The 23,720-nt window shown below is 35.8% G+C and overlaps 1 protein-coding gene across 13 annotated transcripts in view; it reads right to left on the reverse strand.

Moving 5' to 3' along the window:
* SOX6 (SRY-box transcription factor 6) overlaps positions 1 to 23,720 on the reverse strand; it is a 621,895-nt gene that overhangs the window by 125,124 nt on the left and 473,051 nt on the right. For 7 of the 13 annotated variants that reach the window (XM_036861756.1, XM_036861766.1, XM_036861763.1 and 4 more), the window contains one exon: positions 11,089 to 11,212. In XM_036861756.1, coding sequence (XP_036717651.1) covers positions 11,089 to 11,212 — 124 coding nt within the window. The remainder of the gene's footprint in view (positions 1 to 11,088; positions 11,213 to 23,720) is intronic. The other 6 variants (XM_036861767.1, XM_036861768.1, XM_036861764.1 and 3 more) reach the window with 1 other exon arrangement.

A 23,720-nucleotide genomic window follows, 5' to 3' on the forward strand; every position in this document is an offset into this window, starting at 1 on the left:
GGAGGGAGGGGGTAAGGAAGGAAGGGAGGAAGGGAGAAAGAAAGAGCAAACAAAATTGGTAAAAATAGGTAAAACTATGTCTATTTGCATATGAAGTGGTCCTATATGTAGAAAATTCCAAAGAATTCATAAGAAAGCTACAAGAGCTAATAAATAAATTCAGCAGTTTCAGGGTATAAGATTAACACACAAAAATCAACTGTGTTTCTATATACCAGCAATGAACAATCCAAAAGGAAATTAAGAAAGCAATTCTATTTACAGTAGCATCTAAAAGAATCAAATACTCAGCAATAAACTTAAGAGGCAAAGACTTGTACACTGAAAAACTATAAAACATTTCTGAAAGAAATTTTTAAAGATCTAAATAAATAGAAAGGCATCCATGTTCATAGACAGGAAGACTTAACATTGTTAAGATCAACAAAGCAATCTACAGACTCAGTGAAATCTCTACCAAAATTCCAACAATCTTTTTTTACAGAAATGGAAAAGTCAATCCTCAAATTTATATGGAATTGCATGGGGCCCCAGTAGCCCAAACAATTTTAAAAAAGACAAATAAAGTTGGAAGACTCATACTTTCTGATTTCAAAATTTACTACAAAGCTAGAGTAATTAAAACAGTATGATACTGGCATAAGAACAGATATATAGACTAATGAAACAGAATAGAGAGCCCAGAAATAAACCCTTACATATAGTTAATTGATTTTTTACAAGGGTACCAAGACCATTCATTGGGGAAAAGACATCTTTTCAACAAATGGTGCTGGAAAAACTGATATCCACATGCAAAAGAATGAAGTTGGACCCTTAATTTATACCATATATAAAAATTAACTGGAATGGATCAAAGACCTAAACTTAAGTACTAAAACTATAAAACTCTTAGAAGAAAACATAGGAGTAAATCTTTGGATTTGGCAATGATTTCATGGATATGACAGCAAAAGCACAGGCAACAAAAGAAAAAATAGATAAATCAGACTTCATCAAAATTAAACAATTTTGTGCATCAAAGGATACTATTGAGTAAGTGAAAAGACAACCTACAAAATGAGAAAAAAACCTTGCAAATCATAAATTTGATACAGGATTAAAATGTAGAATATATAAGACTCCTGAACTCAGTAAAGATAAAACAAACAACCCAATTCAAAAATATGCAATGTACTTCGAATTTCCAAGGAAGATATACAAATTTCCAATAGGCACATGAAAAGATGCTCAAATCATTAATCATCAGGGAAATGAAAAACAAAACCACAATGAGATACCACTTCGCATCTACTAGGATGGCTATAAATTTTTTTTAATGAAAAGAAAAAGTATTAGTTAGGATATAAAGAAATTGGAACACTTTGTATACTGGTGGGAATGTAAAAGGTGCAGCCCCTATGGAAATCAGTTTGATGGTATCTCAAAGGGCTAAACATAGAACTACCATATGACACAACAATTCCATTCTTACGTGTATATCCAAAAGAACTGCAAGCAGGGACACAAACAGGTATTTGTACACCAATGTTCACAGCAGCATTATTCACAATAGCCAAAATGTGGAAACAACAGAAATATCCATCAACAGATGAATGGATAAACAAACAAATATATAGACGTAGACATATATATACAATGGGATATTATTCAGCCATAAAAAAGAATGGACTTTTGATATATACTACAATATGGATGGACCTTGAAAACATTATGCTTAATGAAATAAGCCAGATGCAGAGGGACAAATATTGTATGATTCCATTTATATGAAGTACCTAGAGTAGGCAAATTCATATAGAAAGATACTAAAATAGAGGTTACTAGGGATTCGGGGTAGGAGGATGGGAGAGATATTGTTTAATGGCCACAGAGTTTTTGTTGGAGATGACCGAAAGTTTGGGGTATACATAATGGTAATGGTTACAAAAAACTGCAAATGTATTAATATCACTGAGTTGTACATTGAAAAATGGTTAAAATAATAAATATTATTTTATGTATATTTTACCACAATTTTTTTCTTAAAGAAACAGCAGGTATACTAGTAAAATTGCTTTTGGTCATCAGGCAGAGAGACAATATCTCAGTCAAAAGCTCAGTTTTTGGACCACATTTCTAATGGATAAGAATGCAGTTTAATGTAGTTAAGTTTACTTAGATTCATGGTCAAACTTTATCCCCAAACATAGTGTTTTAGAATTTTCAAAGAACTTTCATACATTTTAGCAAATTTAATCTTCACACCCATGCTGAGCAGTGGACAACTCATGACATATTTTTTTAGATGACAAAAATGTGAGGCTCAGCAAGGTTAAGTGATATGTTCAAGTAAGAATTAAATAAAATAATGTAAAATATTTAACACAGTGTTTGGCACAAAGTAATTATTCAATAAACTTTAGCTGTTATCATATTATAACTAGTAAGTAAGTGTAGGAGTCATAAGCAGGCAGACATCCTACTCCTAGATCTCCTGGGAAACTTTAAGGGTGCTGCTCCAGCAGCAATCATTTTAAAAATCCCAATTACACGAAGTCCATGGGGTCAGCTGCATCATCCTTGGCACACAAAGGATGCTATCCAGTGTTTTTATTTTACAGTCAATTCAATCACTCTGATATACACATTGGCAGCTATGAAAGAGGCTTAATCTTTTAGTTTTCTCAGTCATAGGTACTCAATTGTATTCATCTTACCCTGGATTGCTATATCTCTCAGCATCATGATGTGAAAGAGCAAAGCAACCAAACTTCTGTGGTTTATGTTCTGGGCCCTGATAAGTTCCTTTTTAGAGAGATGTCTCTAATTAGAGAACCAGTTTTTTTTAAAAAAAGGTGGGGTTTAATTAGGGATTACAACTCAATAAAAGAATTTCAGCAGAGATTATTTTGATAGATGTTCCCCTGAAACTGTACAATCCCCGTCGGCAACATGCCTCCTCAGCAACTCACCAGGGTGGGAGAGCTTGCTTGGTGTTCACTACCCATGGGGGCCCTGAAATGTCCAGAATAATGGGTCAAATTATCTGAAGAGGAGAAGGTTGATAGCCCTAAATATATTTGTTTAGAATATACTAATATGGCTTCAGAAACAGTCAACTTTAACAGTAAACATCAGCCCAAGGTGGTCCTTGCTTTCTGTAAATCAAGACAATTATTCAATCAGTTGAAGGCACAAACACTATGGAATTGTTTCAGGTTATGGGAAGGTGAAGAAAGAGAGCCATTTATTTTGTAATTCATTAAAAACCAATGTAGCACTTATTCTCCTTCTTGCTTAGGGGATCAAACTATAAAGTTACACCACCATTTCAAGGCTTTTATATGTGACAATGCTACTCCCCTAAAAATTTAGTCATTGTCTCACAAGTGAAATTATAGTTATAGCTCAGTTTGGGGCAAAAAAGTTTTCCTTGTCCAGACTCCAGTCAAACAGTATTCTCCTTTCCCAGTTTGTGTGAATGACAAGAACACTGCATAGACTAAGTCTTCTAAGTATGTAATGTCTCTCCCAGTAGCATATGAACATATAATTTTAATCCTTTTAAAGTATAATTTTTATATACAATAAAACCTGAATTAGCCAAAGTATTTAAGAATTTAGAGTTCTGGTTAATTCAGTTCTCTGACATAACTTAGGGGTCACCGGATAATAACTTTTTTACCAGGCTTGCTTGTGATTAAAAATCATCGTACATGTCCAAATCCACTGTCCTGCCCTAAACAACAGGTTTTAGCCAACATAATCAAATCCAGCTTTGCTACCCCAAGACACTACTCTATGCTGCACAGATGCTGTTCAGCAGGGGTAACTCACTACTGCACAATATTGCCTCAGTGTCTAGATTCTCCTTACTTACATACTGCAATCTCACTGATACTGTGTGAGAAGACTTTTTATAAAATGGTCCAAATTCATTGACTATATAACAATATCTTTCCCCATAAAAAACAGTATTATTCCACCAGACCAAACAAATGCAGAGGAAATAGGCAGTCAACCTGAAAAAGAATTCAAAGTAATGAAAGTAAAGATGATCCAAAATCTTGGAAATAGAATGGAGAAAATACAAGAAACGTTTAACAAAGAACTACAAGAACTAAAGAGAAAACAAACAATGATGAACAGCACAATAAACGAAATTAAAAATTCTCTAGAAGGAGTCAATAACAGAATAACAGGCAGAAGAACGGATAAGTGACCTGGAAGATAAAATAGTGGAAATAACTACCACAGAGCAGAATAAAGAAAAAAAAATGAAAAGAATTGAGGACAGTCTCAGAGACCTCTGGGACAACATTAAGTGCACCAACATTCGAATTATAGGGGTCCCTGAAGAAGAGAAAAAAAAAGGGACTGAGAAAATATTTCAAGACATAGTTGAAAACGTCCCTAATATGGGAAACGAAATAGTCAATCAAGTCCAGGGAAGCGCAGAGGGTCCCATACAGGATAAATCCAAGGAGAAACACACCAAGACACATATTAATCAAACTATCAAAAATTAAATACAAAGAAAAAATATTAAAAGCAGCAAGGGAAAAGCAACAAATAACATACAAGGGAATCCCCATAAGGTTACCAGCTGATCTTTCAGCAGAAACTCTGCAAACCAGAAGGGAGTGGCAGGACATATTTAAAGTGATGAAAGGGAAAAACCTACAACGAAGATTACTCTACCCAGCAAGGATCTCACTCACATTCAACTCAACAGAGAAATTAAAACCTTTACAGACAAGCAAAACCTAAGAGAATTCAGCACCACGAAACCAGCTTCACAACACATGCTAAAGGAACTTCCCTAGGCAGGAAACACAAGAGAAGGAAAAGACCTACAATAACAAACGCAAAACAATTAAGAAAATGGTAATAGGAACATACATACACATCAATAACTACCTTAAATGTAAATGGATTAAATGCTCCAACCAAAGGACACAGCCTGGCTGAATAGATACAAAAACAAGACCTGTATATATGCTGTCTACAAGAGACCCACTTCAGACCTAGAAACGCATACAGACTGAAAGTGAGGGGGTGGAAAAAGATATTCCATGCAAATAGAAATCAAAAGAGAGCTGGAGTAGCAATTCTCATATCAGACAAAATAGACTTTAAAATAAAGACTATTACAAGAGACAAAGAAGGACACTACATAATGATCAAGGGATCGATCCAAGAACAAGATATAACAGTTGTAAATATTTATGCACCCAACATAGGAGCACCTCAGTACATAAGGAAAATGCTAAAAGCCATAAAAGGGGAAATCGACAGTAACACAATCATAGTAGGGGACTTTAACACTCCACTTTGACCAATGGACAGATCATCCAAAATGAAAATAAATAAGGAAACACAAGCTTTAAATGACACATTAAACAAGATGGACTTAATTGATATTTACAGGACATTCCATCCAAAAACAACAGAATACACTTTCTTCTCAAGTGCTCATGGAACATTCTCCAGGATAGATCATATCTTGGGTCACAAATCAAGCCTCAGTAAATTTAAGAAAACTGAAATCATATTAAGTATCTTTTCCAACCACAGTACTATAAGACTAGATACCAATTACAGGAAGAAAAACTGTAAAAAATACAAACACATGGAGGCTAAACAATACACTGCTTAATAACCAAGAGATCACTGAAGAAATCAAAGAGGAAATCAAAAAATACCTAGAAACAAATGACAATGAAAACACGATGACCCAGGGCTTCCCTTGTGGCGCCGTGGTTGAGAATCTGCCTGCTAATGCAGGGGACACGGGTTCGAGCCCTGGTCTGGGAAGATCCCACATGCCACAGAGCAACTGGGCCCGTAAGCCACAACTGCTGAGCCTGCGCGTCTGGAGCCTGTGCCCCGCAATGGGAGGGGCCGCGATAGTGAGAGGCCCATGCACCGCGATGAAGAGTGGCCCCTGCACCACGATGAAGAATGGCCCCCGTTTGCCGCAACTAGAGAAAGCCCTCGCACGAAACGAAGACCCAACACAGCCAAAAATAAAATAAATAAATAAAGTAGCTATTAAAAAAAACCCACGATGACCCAAAACCTATGGGATGCAGCAAAACCAGTTCTAAGAGGGAAGTTTATAGCAATACAATCCTACCTCAAGAAACAAGAAACATCTCAAATAAACAACCTAACCTTACACCTTAAAGCAATTAGAGAAAGAAGAACAAGAAAACCCCGAAGTTGGCAGAAGGAAAAAAAATCATAAAGATCAGATCAGAAATAAATGAAAAAGAAATGAAGGAAACAATAGCAAAGATCAATAAAAATAAAAGCTGGTTCTTTGAGAAGATAAGCAAAATTGATAAACCATTACCCAGACTCATCAAGAAAAAAAGGGAGAAGACTCAAAACAACAGAATTAGAAATGAAAAAGGAGAAGTAACAACTGACACTGCAGAAATAAAAAGGATCATGAGAGATTACTACAAGCAACTATAAGCCAATAAAATGGACAACCTGGAAGAAATGGACAAATTCTTAGAAAAGCACAACATTCCGAGAGTGAAGCAGGAAGAAATAGAAAATATAAACAGACCCATCACAAGCACTGAAATTGAGACTGTGATTAAAAATCTTCCAACAAACAAAAGCCCAGGACCAGATGGCTTCACAGGCGAATTCTACCAAACATTTAGAGCAGAGCTAACACCTATCCTTCTCAAACTCTTCCATAATATAGCAGAGGGAGGAACACTCCCAAACTCATTCTACGAGGCCACCATCACCCTGATACCAAAACCAGACAAAGATATCACAAAAAAGGAAACTACAGGCCAATATCACTGATGAACATGGATGGAAAAATCCTCAACAAAATATTAGCAAACAGAATCTAACAGCACATTAAAAGGATCATACACCATGATCAAGTGGGGTTTATCCCAGGAATGCAAGGATTCTTCAATATACGCAAATCAATCAATGTGATAAACCATATTAACAAATTGAAGGAGAAAAACCATACGATCATCTCAATAGATGCAGAAAAAGCTTTTGACAAAATTCAACATGCATTTATGATAAAAACTCTCCAGAAAGTAGGCATAGAGGGAACTTACCTCAACATAATAAAGGCCATATATGACAAACCCACAGCCAACATCATTATCAATGGTGAAAAACTGAAACCATTTCCACTAAGATCAGGAACAAGACAAGGTTGCCTACTCTCACCACTATTATTCAACATAGTCGTGGAAGTTTTAGCCCAGGCAATAAGAGAAGATAAAGAAATAAAAGGAATCCAAATCAGAAAAGAAGAAGTAAAGCTGTCATTGTTTGCAGATGGCATGATACTATACATAGAGAATCCTAAAGATGCTACCAGAAAACTACTAGAGCTAAGCAATGAATTTGGTAAAGTAGCAGGATACAAAATTAATGCTCAGAAATCTCTTGCAGTCCTATACACTAAGGATAAAAAACCTTTAAGAGAAATTAAGGAAACACTCCCATTTACCATTGCAACAAAAAGAATAAAATACCTAGGAATAAACCTACCTAAGGAGACAAAAGACCTGTATGCAGAAAACTATAAGACACTGGTGAAAGAAATTAAAGATGATACAAACAGATGGAGAAATATACCATGTTCTTGGATTGGAAGAATCAACATCATGAAAATGACTATACACCCAAAACCATCTACAGATTCTATGCAATCCCTATCAAACTACCAATGGCATTTTTCACAGAACTAGAACAAAAAAATTCACAATTTGAATGGAAACACAAAAGACCCCGAATAGCCAAAGCAACCTTGAGAAAGCAAAACGGAGCTGGAGGGATCAGGCTCCCTGACTTCAGACTATACTACAAAGCTACAATAATCAAGGCAGTATGGTACTGGCACAAAATCAGAAATACAGATCAATGGAACAGGATAGAAAGCCTAGAGATAAACCCATGCACATATGGTAAGCTTACCTTTGATAAAGGAGGCAAGAGTACACAATGGAGAAAAGACAGCCTCTTCAATAAGTGGTGCTGAGAAAACTGGACAGCTACATGTAAAAGAATGAAATTAGAACACTCCCTAACACTATACACAAAAATAAACTCAAAATGAATTAAAGACCTAAATGTAAGACCAGACACTATAAAACTCCTAGAGGAAAACATAGGCTGAATACTCTATGACATAAATCACAGCAAGATCCTTTTTGACCCACCTCCTAGAGTAATGGAAATAAAAACAAAAATAAACAAATGGGACCTAATGAAACTTAAAAGCTTTTGCACAGCAAAGGAAACCATAAACAAGACAAAAAGACAACCCTCAGAATGGGAGAAAGTATTTGCAAATGAAGCAACTGACAAAGGATTAATCTCCAAAATATACAAACACCTCACGCAGCTCAATATCAAAAAAACAAACAACCCAATCCAAAAATGGGCAGAAGACCTAAACAGACATTCCTCCAAAGAACATATACACATTGCCAACAAACACATGAAAGGATGCTCAACGTCACTAATCATTAGAGAAATGTAAATCAAAACTACAACAAGGTATCACCTCACACCAGTCAGAATGGCCATGATCAAAAAATCTACAAACAATAAATGCTGGAGAGGGTGTGGAGAAAAGGGAACCCTCTTGCACTGTTGGTGGGAATGTAAATTGATACAGACACTATGCAGAACAAAATGGAAGTTCCTTAAAAAACTAAAAATAGAACTACCATACGACCCAGCAATCCCAGTACTGGACATACACCCTGACAAAACCATAATTCAAAAAGAGTCATGTACCACAATATTCACTGCAGCTCTATTTACAATAGCCAGGACATGGATGCAACCTAAGTGTTCCTCGACAGATGAATGCAGAAAAAAGATGTGTCACATATATACAATGGAATATTACTCAGCCTTTAAAAGAAATGAAATTGAGTTATTTGTAGTGAGGTGGCTGGACCTAGAGACTGTCATACAGAGTGAAGTAAGTCAGAAAGAGAAAAACAAATACCGTATGCTAACACATATATATGGAATCTAAAAAAAAAAAAAAAAAGGTTCTGAAGAACCTAGGGGCAGGACAGGAATAAAGACGTAGACGTAGAGAATGGACTTGAGGACACAGGGAGGGGGAAGGGTAAGCTGGGATGAAGTGAGAGAGTGGCATGGAATTATATACACCACCAAATGTAAAACAGATAGCTAGTGGGAAGCAGCCGCATAGCACAGGGAGATCAGCTCCGGGCTTTGTGACCACCTAGAGGGGTGGGATAGGGAGGTGGGAGGGAGACGCAAGAGGGAGGAGATATGGGGATATATGTATATGTATAGCTGATTCACTTTGTTATACATCAGAAACTAACATACCATTGTAAAGCAATTATACTGCAATAAAGATGTTAAAAAACAAAAAAACCAGTATTATTGTCTTAACAAAATTACATAACATGTCAATTATGTTGATATCTGTGTCTAGAAGAAAATAAGGCCCATAACCTGATTTTGAAATGTGGAGAATTTTAAATTTAAAAACATGGAAATTAAATAGTTTCCACATACAGTTCATTTAAAAGGTTTCTAAAACTGGTGTAGGGATAACAACTCAGATTCAGGTTAAACCAGTAAACTTAGTTTACACCAACATTCCGAAGGAAGTCAAGGTGAAGAAAGTTCAAAACTACTTATAGAGATCAGAGAAGAAGTGAACCACTGCACTGACAGAGAGATATTGTCCGACAAAATATTATCCTGTCCTTAATATGGATACTAATTTCACAGAATATAACTTGCTCTAAAAATTCTGCTCTAGAAAAATCAACTTTTAACTTTGAGTAACACAATTTTCTTTCACTCTGGTATCCAAAAACCGTTGTTAATCCTAGTTTTGACTGCTTTATATCTGAGGAATTTTTAAAGTCAGTCCTTAAATTAGCCAATCGTTTAAGATCTCTATTCTTTGAATAATTTGGGTTTTGACACAGACATCTTTCCTTTCCTCACAAGGAAGGGGGTTTTCTACCAAAAGCATAAGAGTAATTGATGGCAAAAAATAGATGTTAAAACCCACTAGGTTTGTTTTTATGCTATTTAGTAACATTCCTTACAGGGAATTTTAGTAAAGTGATTTATACTTCATTATTGCTTTAAGCATATTAAAATACCTTTGTTCACTTTATAAACCCATACACAAAGAAACCGCTGCAGTCAGATTTGTTGTACTCAGATTGGGTGGTTAATATAATCAGGTTAATATGTTAAAAAGAACTTGACACAGAAATTATTAATGAGTAGAACAAGGTCACTACTTCTGAGCTGAGGTCAGTTACAAAGAATGCACAAATGAAATTCAGGTTGACTTTTTATTTACTTGACTATCTTCTTACATTGGATTCCTTTGGCAACATATCTTTAAACATTTAAAGCCCTGTTTACAAGAATGCTCTGAAAGAAGCTTCAAACCATTATGCCCCTAATTGAATTCCCCAGGAGTCCAGTAAACTCAGAGGAATAAAGAAAAGTCATAACATTTGCTAAATCATCTCAAAACATACTTCATTGCAAGGTTATGTGTCCTGTTTTTTGAGGTTCAAAGATGAATAAGAAAATACAACCGAATGCTTCATTATTTAGACTAAAATCAAAAAGAATTTTACCTATTAGTAGCAAGCTAGTTAAATCAGTCCAGTTCTAACTCTTCCAAGAGAAATCAGACAACAAACAATAATAGCATTTTATACTGTATGTGACCACTCTCCTAGAGTATAAAAGCTCTCAGGAGGAGCAAAGTATCTTTAACCAAAGACAATTATTCACAGTAAAGGTATGAGAGAGAGCTGACAACAATTTGTAGTCCTGAGGGAAAGTAGCATTTTATCTGTGAATTCAGAACAAACTCAAGTGGAAGAAGAGAAAGTAAAAGTTTTTAGCAACCAATTCGTTTATTAACATGCCCCCTTCACAATTCTAATTTTACTTTAAAATAGCTTTTATGATCTTTTTATTCATAGTTCCTTCATATGCTTCTGTGTTTGTTGTGATTACTAAGCAAAAACATATGGATCTTAGCATTCCCAAAAGAATGTTAAATCCCTTTCTACTTACCTGGTTTGTATGTTATTCCAGGGGGAAAGAGGAATCCCTGTTGGGCAGCAGCAGCTGCTGCCAGGGTCCGCTGGTCATGTGGAAAAATTGGGATCATGAGCGGAGGCATGTGACCCTGAACCTGCTAAACAGAAGAGAGCCTATGATCAGACAGAAAGCAAATGTATGCCAAGGAGTATTTGTTTTTCACCCCTGGTGGTGTGCTGGTTACCCAAACAGCCACCCACTTCTAACCTCATTCCAAATCTGCTCCCTGAGAAAAATTCAGGCTAAATTCACCAAATCCCTTTCAGAGTCCACTGGTACACCAAGGACATAACCTCACTGTGAATTTGCCTCCTCCCTGCTTCCACTAAATTATAGTTAATGGTTATCTTTCATCTTGACTTTTTTTCCTTTTATTTTCTTTCTTTTTTTAAAACAAAGAACTAGAAGAAATAAGTTTTCTTCTGTCACCGTACAATGTTGAAAGGTTTTGCCCTTTCACCTGCTTTGCATTCTGTGCTTTATTTTGAAAAATAGTACTTAGTATCTTTGGTCAGAAAGTAATGTCTAATTGTTATATATTCCAAAAGCTGTAGCTCCCCAGTTTAGGTATCTTATTTCAAAGCCTCGCTGCATTATGTTAAACATATAGCTCTTCAGATTTAAGGCTACTACATCTTGGCTCCCAATTAAACTAATATTCTTTGCCATCCACACCTCGATGTAACATATAAATTGCTTGTCTGGCTAAGCAGTTTTATAGCTTTATGCACTACCATGTAGCTGAGTAATTATGGAGTTGTATTCAGAGAGCACTTCATAATAAATCCTACTATATCAAATTTCATTTGACCTCAATAAATGTATCAAAGAGCACAAAAATGCAAAACAGAAAATCTTCACTCTATATCAGTATTTGTATTCCATATAAAGAAAATAAGAACTATGACAGAATCACGTCTGTGAAAATCACATTTTAATTTCCTAGCTCCCTCCCTTACTCTATGCATGCTGCCCTGATTCCAATAGCATCACAGGAAGGTTCTGTGCTGGCTTTTAGGGCATGATTTTAAAAATTAAACTATAGGACTTTTGTTGTTTAAAGATCAAAACTAGGATGAACTAAGAGAAATGATCTTTAAGTTCAAACTGGGTCTTTGCCCTCCTTACTAGTATAAAAGAGCTGCATTATATCCTGTTTAAGATACAAACCTTTCCCAGTAATTCTACCAACCCCAAACTCTTCCCCCATTTAAACTCCTAAATCTTCTCTTTAGGCAAAATTCCATATACTGGCTGATGACCCTGTTTAAATAGCACCAACTTGCCTTGTCCTGTCCCTGTTCCCTCCACAGCCAGGGACATAGTGCAAAAATGTTCCTGTGTAGGTCTAAGAGGTTTCATTTACCAACAGTTTCTCTCTAGGGAAAGCCCTAAGATGTGGGTTAATAAAGGGCAAGCAAAAAATAAACACTTTACAGTATTTTTCAGAATTCATTTCTCAGGAAAATCAACTTATAATAAAAAGGTCTTTGTGCAATTACTACCTTGCCAGTGGGGCGTGAAAGAAACTAGCTTTGGGCAGCTATTTCTTCCATTTTAGCTGAGGTAAGCCCAAGTTTTGTACATTACGGTACCAACTTAGTCTGCTTAAACTGGAGCTGATCCCCTAGCGCCCAGGTCTTGCCTTTAACCCTGAAGAAAAGCACTAGGTTTGCTGTTCAACTCCAGCTTGTTGTGACCTGATGCAAACCTGAGATGTCAAAGATGACAGCACTGTTCTATGTCAGAAAATTAAAAAATGATATTTTTGTGGGTGACTATTGTGCAGTGCAAGGGTATATCAAAGGAAATTACTTCATTTACTTCTAGAAATATGGTCCTAGCATGTACCCAGAACACAGCACAGATGCTTCACATTCTAAAGAAAGGAAATAAGAAACTGAGGAGTCTAGGTATCAAATTTATTTATTCTTTCCTTCTTTCATTTAACAAACATTTATTAAGTTATTATTATGTGTGGATCTTGAAGAGTAGGTGGAAAAATGGGGGCTATTTTGCTTGGGAGAGAGAAGATATATGCTTATGTTCAAATATTTGAAAGAATTATGTATGGAAGAAGAACCAGATTAAGTCTGAGCAGTTACAAAGGGCAGATCTAGGCTCAAAAGAAAGAGATTTTAGGGAAGTTGAATGCAAAGAATTTTCTGAGCTATTCAATAATCACTGTGATTAAAGAGGTCGTGTGTGCCATTTTCCAAGAGGTGGTCAAGTAAAGGCTGTATACTCATCTGTTAGAGATACTTTAAAGGATATGCATAACTAAAACCCTGATTAGATAATGACCTATAGTGCCTTTTCAACTTTATAATTCTATGATTGTTTAAAACTCAACATTAGGAAGATAATGGCATATAGTCATTCCTTTACTCATTCATTCAACACATATTTTTATTCAGAATCTACTATGCCTACAAAGGCTTTGTTGTCAAACGAATCTGAGCTTAAATCTATACACTGCCATTTCTTTGGCTGTGTGATCTTGAGCAGTTACTTAGCCTTCCTGAGTCTATTTTCTCATGTAAAAACCAAAGCTAATGATACTACCTTACATGGTTGTTGTGAGGATTAAATAAACAAGAAAAGTAATGCTTGTGGCACAGTGACTGGCATATAATAGGCACTAAGTAAATGTTAGATCCTTGCTTTTCTCTTATATAGTTTGCAATTCAGTACTAGAAAATTATCAAATTACTGATAAAACCAGAAACAGTGGATCTTAACCCATAACTCTACTTCAAAAAAAGGAAACATGAGCAAAATAAATAATTCAGTTTGGCAGGCAGAGGCTTGTTTGTTCTTAGCAGACCCATGCCACGCAGAGCATTATCCCATCCCAAATATCCAGAAAACCAAGAAAAAGAAGGTGGGATTATAAAGCTCATTTGAAGATGTAATTTGGGATCTTTAGTGTTATTCATTAAACAGTATCTTCAAATGAAAACATAATTTTATTTTTACATTGGTGCCCAAGCTCTTCAGATCTTAAGACAACATAAAGGGATCAATGGCAATTAGGCATCAGACCTTGATTATTGAAACTTAGTGTCTGAAGATATTTCCTTTGTAACTAGCTACGCACATGAGATAACTAAGTAGGCCACCTAAGGTCGTTTTTTTTTTTAATTTTTAATTTTATGTTGGAGTATAGCTGATGAACAATGTTGTGATAGTTTCAGGTGCACAGCAAAGCAAGTCAGCCATACGGATACATGTATCCATTCTCCCCCAGACTCCCCTCCCATCCAGGCCACCACATAACATTGCACAGAGTTCCCTGTGCTATATAGTAGGTCCTAAGGTCATTTTCAATGCCAAAGAGCTGTAGGTGTTTCATATTAACAAAAGCTGTAAGAATTTAGGGAAGGTCTTTTCTGTCCATCACCCTCTACAAGGTAGGATATTTTAGAAAGTTTCAATGTTAACTATTAGGTAAGAGGCAGTTTCAATAAACTGAGGGACAAAGTAAATAAGGAGGGGGACAGAAGGCATTGTGAAAGCAATGATAATGATGGAATCACAGAGCTGAAATGGAGCTTAGAGTTTATCTAACCTAGTAGTTCTCAAAGTGTGGTACCTGACCAGCAGCATCGGCAGCATCTAACTTCAAAAAGCAAATTATCAGACTCCACCCCAGACCTATGAATCAGAAACTCTGGAGGTTGGGTCCAACAATCTAAAATTTAGACTAAAATTTAATCCAGAGAAGTGATTCTCAAACTTCTATGGACTTCAGAATCAACCAGAAGGCTTATTAAAACAAAAATTGTTCAACCCCACACTCAGAGTCCCTGAATCAGTAGATCTGAGGTGGGAACCTGATAGTGTACTGTTCTAACAAGTTCCCAGGTGAAGCTAGTTAGTGCTGTTGGTCCAGGGACCATTCTCTGAGAATCACTAATCCAATTCAAACCTCACAATTTACGCATAGGGAACCAGGTGGCTTAGAGAAGGCAAGGCTCTCACTGTCATAGGCAGTGTGGAGGTCACACTGCCTATGACAGACCTGGATCTAGAATCCAGAACTGCTAATCACCCTGTCCAGTGCTTTTTCCATTATATCACATGGACTTCATTGATAGGAAAGAGAGAAATCATGTGTGTACACTCTTTGTATAGAGAAAATCTGGGGGGCTGCAACTGAAAATAATTTTATATTTCAGAGGTGTGTCTCTGGAGGTGACTGGGAGTATAGATATTATGTTGTTCAGTTTTAGTCTGTTCCTTCTCTCTTATTTTATACCCAGAATATTTGATCTCGAATCTATTGTCATTAATTCCAGTTAATTCATTAGCAATAATCATTTAGCTCCAAATGATAAAATTGCCCTTAACTCATTTTAAGTAAAATAATAATATGAAAACTCAAAATGCCCTTTATTAAATACAAGCCAAAATATCCAGTAGCCAGTTAGAATATAGGCTGAGAGATGATGAAAAGTTCCTCTTTTATCTCTAATTACAGAAATCATCATCATCATCATCATCACAGCAACTAATATTTTCTAGTATTTCCTATATGTCAAGCCCTGGGAAGTGATTTACATGCTCTATCTCATTTAATTCTCAAAACTTTGTGAGGTACCTACTGTTATTATCCTCATTTATTTAATGACAAAGACAAAACCATGAGAGGTTAGGTAACTTAGTCAATTAAAAAGTGGTAGAGCCAAGATTCAAGGCCAGGTATGTCAGGCTCAAAGTCTATACTTTTAAGTACCATATTATATTAATCATAAAGTCATCTTTTGCTAAACAGACCTAAATGAGATAAGGAATATAATTCTTTGTGATAACAATTATTTGATTGAAAGTTTTATAAATATAATTGTAAATTTACATGTGGCTGTAACAAATAATATGGAAAGATCCCATGTTCACTTAACTCAGTTTCCCCCAATGGTAACACCTTGAAAAATTATAGAACAATATTACAACCAGGGCACTGACATTGATACAATCCAAAAATCTTATTCAGATTTCAACAGTGGGATACCATTTAAAAGAAATTATGTGTCTTAAAAACTAGCAAGGGTAATGAAGGTCTATGAATACTTACGACTGCTATCTTTCATACAAAGCTCACCAGTATGACCCAGTGCAAATAATGTGAGTGGAAATCATGAATTAAAGCAACAATTTCTCCTTTCATAGCTTTCCATTTATTTTACTTACTAGATTATTGGTTGAAGGTGGGACAAAAATGGAAAGCAAGGGCAAGGTGTTGGGGAGAGGTAAGGAAAGAGGGCTTGGTGGCCACACAAGAATCACATAAATATCCAAAATATTTTTCTTCTATGGAAGTTGTGAATTAAGTTTACTGCACTGCATGTCAGTGCCTAAGGCAGATAAAGAATTTTGAAATACAGAAAAGCCCCACCCTGCTCTGAAGAATGTAAGCCTGCCTTTCCTCTTCCTTCCCATCATCCTATTTTCCCATTTGGTGACGTGCCAGGAAAGGCAATCACATTGTAAACAGCAACCTTCAAAAATATTTTACTAAAGAATAAGAAATAATAGAATTCCCCTCACTCCATCAAAGAGTGACCAGTCTCCACATGTCTTTTCCAGGAAGTTATCAAAATTTCAAATAGCAACTTTTTTTCTTGAAAGTGTAGTTTTCCCTTAGCCCAAATTCAGAGATTCTTTAATTATCCCATAGGTAAAAGTAAAACTGATTTTGTTAATATAAAGAGTAAAACAACCTGACCAAAAATAATCTCTGAGCATGAAACTGCATTATTTTTATTGCTTTGGAAGTCAGCACTAACTGACAGGGTATGTAAGTTGAATGACTAATGAGAAACCAGGAACCCCATCATAGGTGAAGCCCAGTCAGTGCATCAGGAAAGAAACAAACTGTATCCCCCAAAGCACAACTGTCCATTAATTCTAAACTTCCACAATCCCGGACCAAAGCATTTCCCTTCTGCAGAGGGTAGGGAACACATTCTTGATCAAATAGGCTACATGCCCAGAAATTTTAATTGCTACGGTGTTCCTCACATCTTTCAGACAATCAAGACAGCAGCAGATGCATGTGAAACACTTAGGTTCTGACTCTTCCTATTCATAAAACAGCATTGTTGCATCAACACTTATGCCCTTTGTTTTCTCTGTGCTAAGTTGTTGATGATGCCATTTTTTGCCATCTGCCCCAGAGCTTCATTAAAGATACATGAATGGGCTAACTGGCCTGATATCTTGTGAGGAACAGGTGCTATTGTTTGTCCCTGAAGACTTGCACTAAAGATATGACTCAGAATACTTGAGAAAGAGCATCTGCAGCAGTCAGTCAGAGAGCAACTTGGCAGAGACCTGGCTACGTGCTAATATGCAGAGTGACACTCGGGGGCTCATTTTCTTTCATGAGGATTATTTAACTTTTCTCAGTGATAGGAAATAAGTATTTATTGAAAACCATGAACATATTAATGTCTATTACTAAGTTAAAGACAGTGAGCAAGTGAAGATCTTTTTAATGCCTTATTTCTAGAAAATCATTCCTCATGTGATTTAATTGGATAAAGCTTCTTTAATCTGTTGGAAGGAATGTTTCCAACATTTGTAAATCATGACAGAGGGAGGGAAAGACAGAGACAGAAAATACAGAGAGAGAGAAAGAGCCATCAGAGAGGGAGAGGCAGGGCATACAAACAGAAAGGGGCGGGGCTAGGGGTGGGGGTGGAATTTCCTTAAAGGCCCTATTCTTTATTGCAAAGAATAGCTGAGTCATTTGCATAAAGTGTTACCATTATAAAAGCTGCAGTGTCTAGAGGGAAAGAAATAAAGTCCCCAGAACCTTACATGAAAAGCCTTCAAGGTCATGGAGGTATCTTCTTACTGCCAAAAAATGCATGCCAGATCTCAGTTAATTCTGGAGAGTTAGGAGGGAAAAGGTCTCATTTGATAGGATAAATTAGTGCTTTAACACAAACCTTTTAGTTTCAAAACTTTTTTTTTTTTTGTCGAAAATGTTAAGACTCCGCTTTGCCCTGACTTAAAAAGCAAAATAATGCAAAGGTCAACATTTTGAACTTCTCTTGGTTGACCATAGTTTGAAGTATACTAAGGAACTTTGTATACAGCCTACCTGACTATTCTCTAATTGTTTCAATTCATTAATCATCTCTCACCAAGTAAACTGAGTGTCCTGAATGGCCTGTGACATTTATATTTCTATACACCCCGTTGTTCTTATCACAGGGCTAAGAATATAGTAGGCATTTTGTGTCAACTAATCAACGTGAGAACCATCAAGGATTTAAGAACTGGTTTTCTGAGCACTAATTTCCATAGGGTAGTATTATTGTTAATACAACTGCAAAAAGTATAGAGCTGTAGTTGTTCTCATTAAAGAAGAGAATTCAAGAATGACTTTTAAATAAATCTTGATATCACTTTGTTTGCTTTTCATTTGTCTTATTTAGCAAATCTCTGGCTGCTATAGCTAATGGAGGATTGCAAATCCTTGCTTGTAGAGAATCCAGCCAGCTCTAGCAGGAGAATAATCACACTGAAATTTTATCAGGAGCAATTCTGGGACACTAATTTTCTGAGTATTTAAGAACACAGAGTCCAATCTTCCCAGATATTTTCCACCAACATCCAATGGATAATCATTGTACAAATAATGTAAGAAAAAGATCCTGTAGCTAGTGGGAAGCAGCCGCACAGCACAGGGAGATCAGTTCTGTGCTTTGTGTTCACCTAGAGGGGTGGGATAGGGAGGGTGGGAGGGAGATGCAAGAGGGAGGGGATATGGGGATATATGTATACGTATAGCTGATTCACTTTGTGATACAGCAGAAAGTAACACACCATTATAAAGCAATTATACTCCAATAAAGATGTTTAAAAAAAAGATGCTGTTTTGTTTGTTTTTATTTGTTTGTTTGTTGAAGGCAAGATGTTTTCTCTCTCTCATACTCCCACAAGGATAATATACAAAACACTTTGTTACCATTGTTAACGTTCATCTTTAATATAATTCAATTTCTTCCTAGAATTTTGTATATTGCTGCCACCACTCTTTTCAAAATCTTCACTAAAGGGCCAGGAAAAACCCTGAAAAGGTAGAACAAACTCAAGATATTGCAGTTTAAAGGCATCCTTTTTAAAAACTCAGGCTTTAGTCTTTCAAAGTCATATGTTTTAGTTTGAACATTAATGAAGGACTAACTTTACGTCTGTAATATGTATTTTTCTGTATGTATATTATACTTAAATGAAAAGTTAATTTTAAGAAAAATGGAAAATAGCTTCAGTAGTTTACTTGTCTTTACTAATTTGCACTATTAAATATATCTAATAAAATATCTAAAATATTCATAGGAAAAATGGAGACGATACGTATTGTCACCAGCTTCACTATGTCCCCACCCTCACTACCAAGAGTAAGACATGGAAGCAAAGCAACTCTTTTTTTAGGTTGGTCTTTCAGATAGCTATTTCAAATCCACTTCACAGTCTAGTACTTTCCAGCTCCCTTCCTTGGTTACGCAGGAGAGAAATGATCACTGAGAGTAGGAGTACAATGGCTCCATTTATCAGGTCAATAGCACATTTAAAAAATCTCCTTTAGGTATATATTCAGAGAGAAATGTTAATGGCCCTGAAAGGGCCAATCCTGTCCTTTGTGTTAACACCTTTTTATGTTCTCAGCATATTGTATACACTCTGTTCTATTTGTATTTTCTAAAATGGACAAATATCTCATTAATCCACCAGGATCATCAGTAGTCAAACGTCACTACTTTATCTCTCATTCATTTGTACATGTTCTGTTTAAATATTGAATTTTCAAAGAAAAGAACATGGATTGAGTACTAATGTAATCATGATTCCTAGCATCTCTTAATTATTTGTCTCCTTCCTCCCTGAAATAAAGAGTTCCACACATACAAAATGATCTCTTAGGCCTCTAAGAGGCATGTTACTGTGTAAGGGAAGTCAGTAGTGCCTGTCTTCATTCAACTATTCAACAGCCTTTCACTGAGCACCTAGCACAATCTGCCCAGTGCTATGCTGAGCGCTAGGAATAAAAAGATGCCTTAGAGAAGTCCATAGCTTTATTTTGTCAGGTAGCAGTGTTAAGTTTGTTTTCACTTACATAGTAGTAGAAATCATCCAGTTTGTCAGCTTACTTTGGAATAGGGTCAACAGAGAAAGGAAAGATTTGTTTAAAAAGGAAAATAAATTACAACAAAAATTCCATTACGTATCTTTCCATAGTCTTCCTATAGTCTAAAACCAAGAAAAATTTTGAGAGTATTTATGAGGACAAAAGTCAGATTACTTCATAAAATGGATGACAAATGTTAATTAAATGTGTTTAAATTATCTTACTATGCTTTAAGGAACTCTCACCAGGAGGGAAGTAGTATGTCCTGGCCATAAAGAGATTAATAAAACATGTTATGCAAAAGTAAAATTTATGATTCATTTGGAATTAGATATGTACCACCTTTTCAATCCATACAAATGCATAATCTTGTCAATTAAATATTATTGTTAAGGTCTAGTAGTATGTTAAAATCACTTTAAAGTGCAACTAAGGAAAATTCATGTGTGTTTATTACTCCTTAAGGATCTATTAGTGGGTATTTTATTCAGATTCGTGCTGTAAAATCTGCATAAACTCAGCATATTGTTATCCCCATGTGTGCATTTGTTTGGTTAAAGCAGAACAGCAAATCTCAATTTTTGCAACTTCTGAAAAAGTCAAGAGAACTAAAACAGTCTTAATTTTAATCAGATACAAACAGTTATCACTACAGAAGTGAAGAGTTGACTATTATGCAAATAGTCTCAGTTAGTGGTCACCAGGCCATCACAGAAGACTGAGCTAGTCAATTATTTTAGATATTTCCAAAGACTAGTGAAGATGAATGTTTCTTATTCCACCTTGTCTTATTTCCGCAGAAGTATGAAACATATTAGAGAGTAATGATTGTTGTTCTCAGATGGAAACTCCATTAAATACACAATGATCAAAGTGTTTTGCCAAGATGGAAATTAATTTTTTTTTAATTCTGTATAAATGCCACATAAATATAGCAACATTTGTGAAGAATGTGGCATTCCTTTGTTTCTAACAACCAAATTCAGATATAAAGCTTTCACAAACTTTTGACCTGTAATGAAGGCAATCTGGCTTTTACCCCTGAAGTATTTTACACAGCCTTATTCTGTTAGCAATGACCAGAGTTCAATTATTAAATTCCTCCTCCAGAAATGCAGGTTTACCTCTTAAACTACAGGTTTTGTTAAAATTATGCACAAGCAACTTAAAGGCAGGGACTTTGTATCTTAGTAAAAAATCCCTCTCTTGCACAGAGTAGGGACTCAACAAATATTTGTAACATAAATGCATTAAAGAACTCTCATTGTCTGTCATTTTAAAACTAAGCTACAATAATTTTGATAATTTTTAGATCTTCTGAAACAATTTGAAGTCCTTTTATCATTTGAAATCCTCAAATCGAGGCAATAGAAATATACCTCTGCTTCAAACATACTTCATTACAGTGATCTTTTCTTTTGGCATGCCACAGTCTGACTTTGAAGTCCACTAGTTGGTAAGAAAATATAAAAATTGATTTTGTTCATTTATTTGAAGATATTTTTAATGACTGAGCTCTCCTAGTATATCTGTTAAAATTCTTCTATAGTATAATTTAGAGTTGCCTCTAAGCTTCTTTAATAATTTCATCATCATCAGTTATAATCCTTAACTGATGGAAATAAGCTGTTCTCATCAGAAGAGCCAGAAATACAGTTTTCCAAAATAATTTTTAAAATGTTTGTTTTATCACAGTGGGCTGGTTATGCAATATAGAATGAATGACAGAAAAACATTTAAGCATCACCTATAGTGGAGAGCAGAAACAGTTTCTTTCTTAAGCTAGAAGGGCTAAGAAACATAAACTCTGAACACAACATAAATAAGATGTCTAAACTATTGACAGCTGGGTCCCAGCCATGGCAAGATAACCCTCCCTGGAAATATCAATGAGAGACCTTGCCCGTATATGTTAAGGGGGGGCAGGATGCAGAGAGGTAAAGTAAGGTGATCTTTATAGGAAATAAACACTGAGTAAAGGCATAAATAGTGACTATAGCCACAAATCAAATAGCCTTCAGGTGTTTACTCTTTATTATACTCTAGCCTTTTTAGAGCAAAAAGTTAATAACATGGAACTTTAATTCATTTTGGAATGTAATCTACAACTCTTGCCCTGCCCTCAGCATGCACACTTACACACATACACACACTCACACATACTTCTACACTTGCTACGCCAACTAAATGCACAAGTATGTCAACACTGAAGCTGGTATAAGGATAAGCTAACATGTTGATTCAAAAAGAGCAATTTTATTTTTATATTTTAATTTAGTACTATGTTCATATTAAATAACTTAGATACAATAAAGCAATGTTCCTATTAAAGAAGGTAAGGTCCAAACTCCCTAGCCTGGGCTGGCAGTGAAATCACTCTATAACATATTCTTAACAAACCTCTCAAACCTCTTTCCTACTACCCTTTACCCTCTTTCTCCTCTTGCTTTCAATAGCTTCTAAGTTTCTGTGCATGACACTTTTCTCACTTACCATGTAGAATGATCTTTCCTTTCCCCTTTGCCGTCCCAAACCTGACCTACCCTTCAAAGTGCAGCTCAAAACTCCTCTATGAAACTTCCCCAAGTACAAATTTCTTTCCCTCTGTCAAAATTTATACTGCATACACTGTGTTGAATTATTTAATGGTTTTCAGTTCAATATTTGACACCATTCTAGGCACTGGGGACACAGAAGTAGAGAAAATTTCCTACCATTATCTCCTAGGGAAGACAGACAACATACAAATAAATGTAATATGTATGTATGTGTGTGTATACATACACCCATGAGCAGATATATATTAAATATAATAAATGCCAGTTGATAATAGATGCTATGAAGAAAAATAAAGTAAGATAATGAGATAGAGTATGAGGGGTAGAGGGTGGGAAGCAGGAGGTAGTCAGTAGGGAGTAGAAAGGACTATTTTGGACAGGGGTGGTCAAAAAAGGCTTCTCTGAGGAGACAATATAGCTCAGGGTTAAATGACCTAAAGTTACATGAGATCTGATTTAGGTTCATAAAGATCACTCTGGTTGCTGTGAGAAAATTTGACTTTATTAGGGCCAGAATGAAAGCAGAGAGACCAGTTTAGAAACTACCTCAACAGTCCAAAAGTGGGGATAACAGTGAACTTTTTCCATTTTATATATCTCTCTGCTCAAGCAGAAGGAAGACACATTGCAGACAGATTCTTAGCATGCTACTAGGACAGTGCCTCCAAATATGAAAGGCAAAAAGTCATTATCTGACTGATTGATTAAGTGACTGATTAACTGACTGACTAAAACAGACCTGTCCAGTGATTTCATGAGACAAGAAGCATAGCACTTTCAAGCACTTGCACCGTTTTATGCCCATAGGGGAGAAGAGTATAAGAAATTAAAACCTAAGTGGCTACTGCTGAATCACTATAATTCTTTTCCCCAAATAGTATGTCTGAATAAAATTTTAAGCAGCC

This window comes from Balaenoptera musculus, chromosome 8, assembly GCF_009873245.2.
Source record: "Balaenoptera musculus isolate JJ_BM4_2016_0621 chromosome 8, mBalMus1.pri.v3, whole genome shotgun sequence".
In the NCBI taxonomy this organism is placed as follows: Eukaryota; Metazoa; Chordata; class Mammalia; order Artiodactyla; family Balaenopteridae; genus Balaenoptera; species Balaenoptera musculus.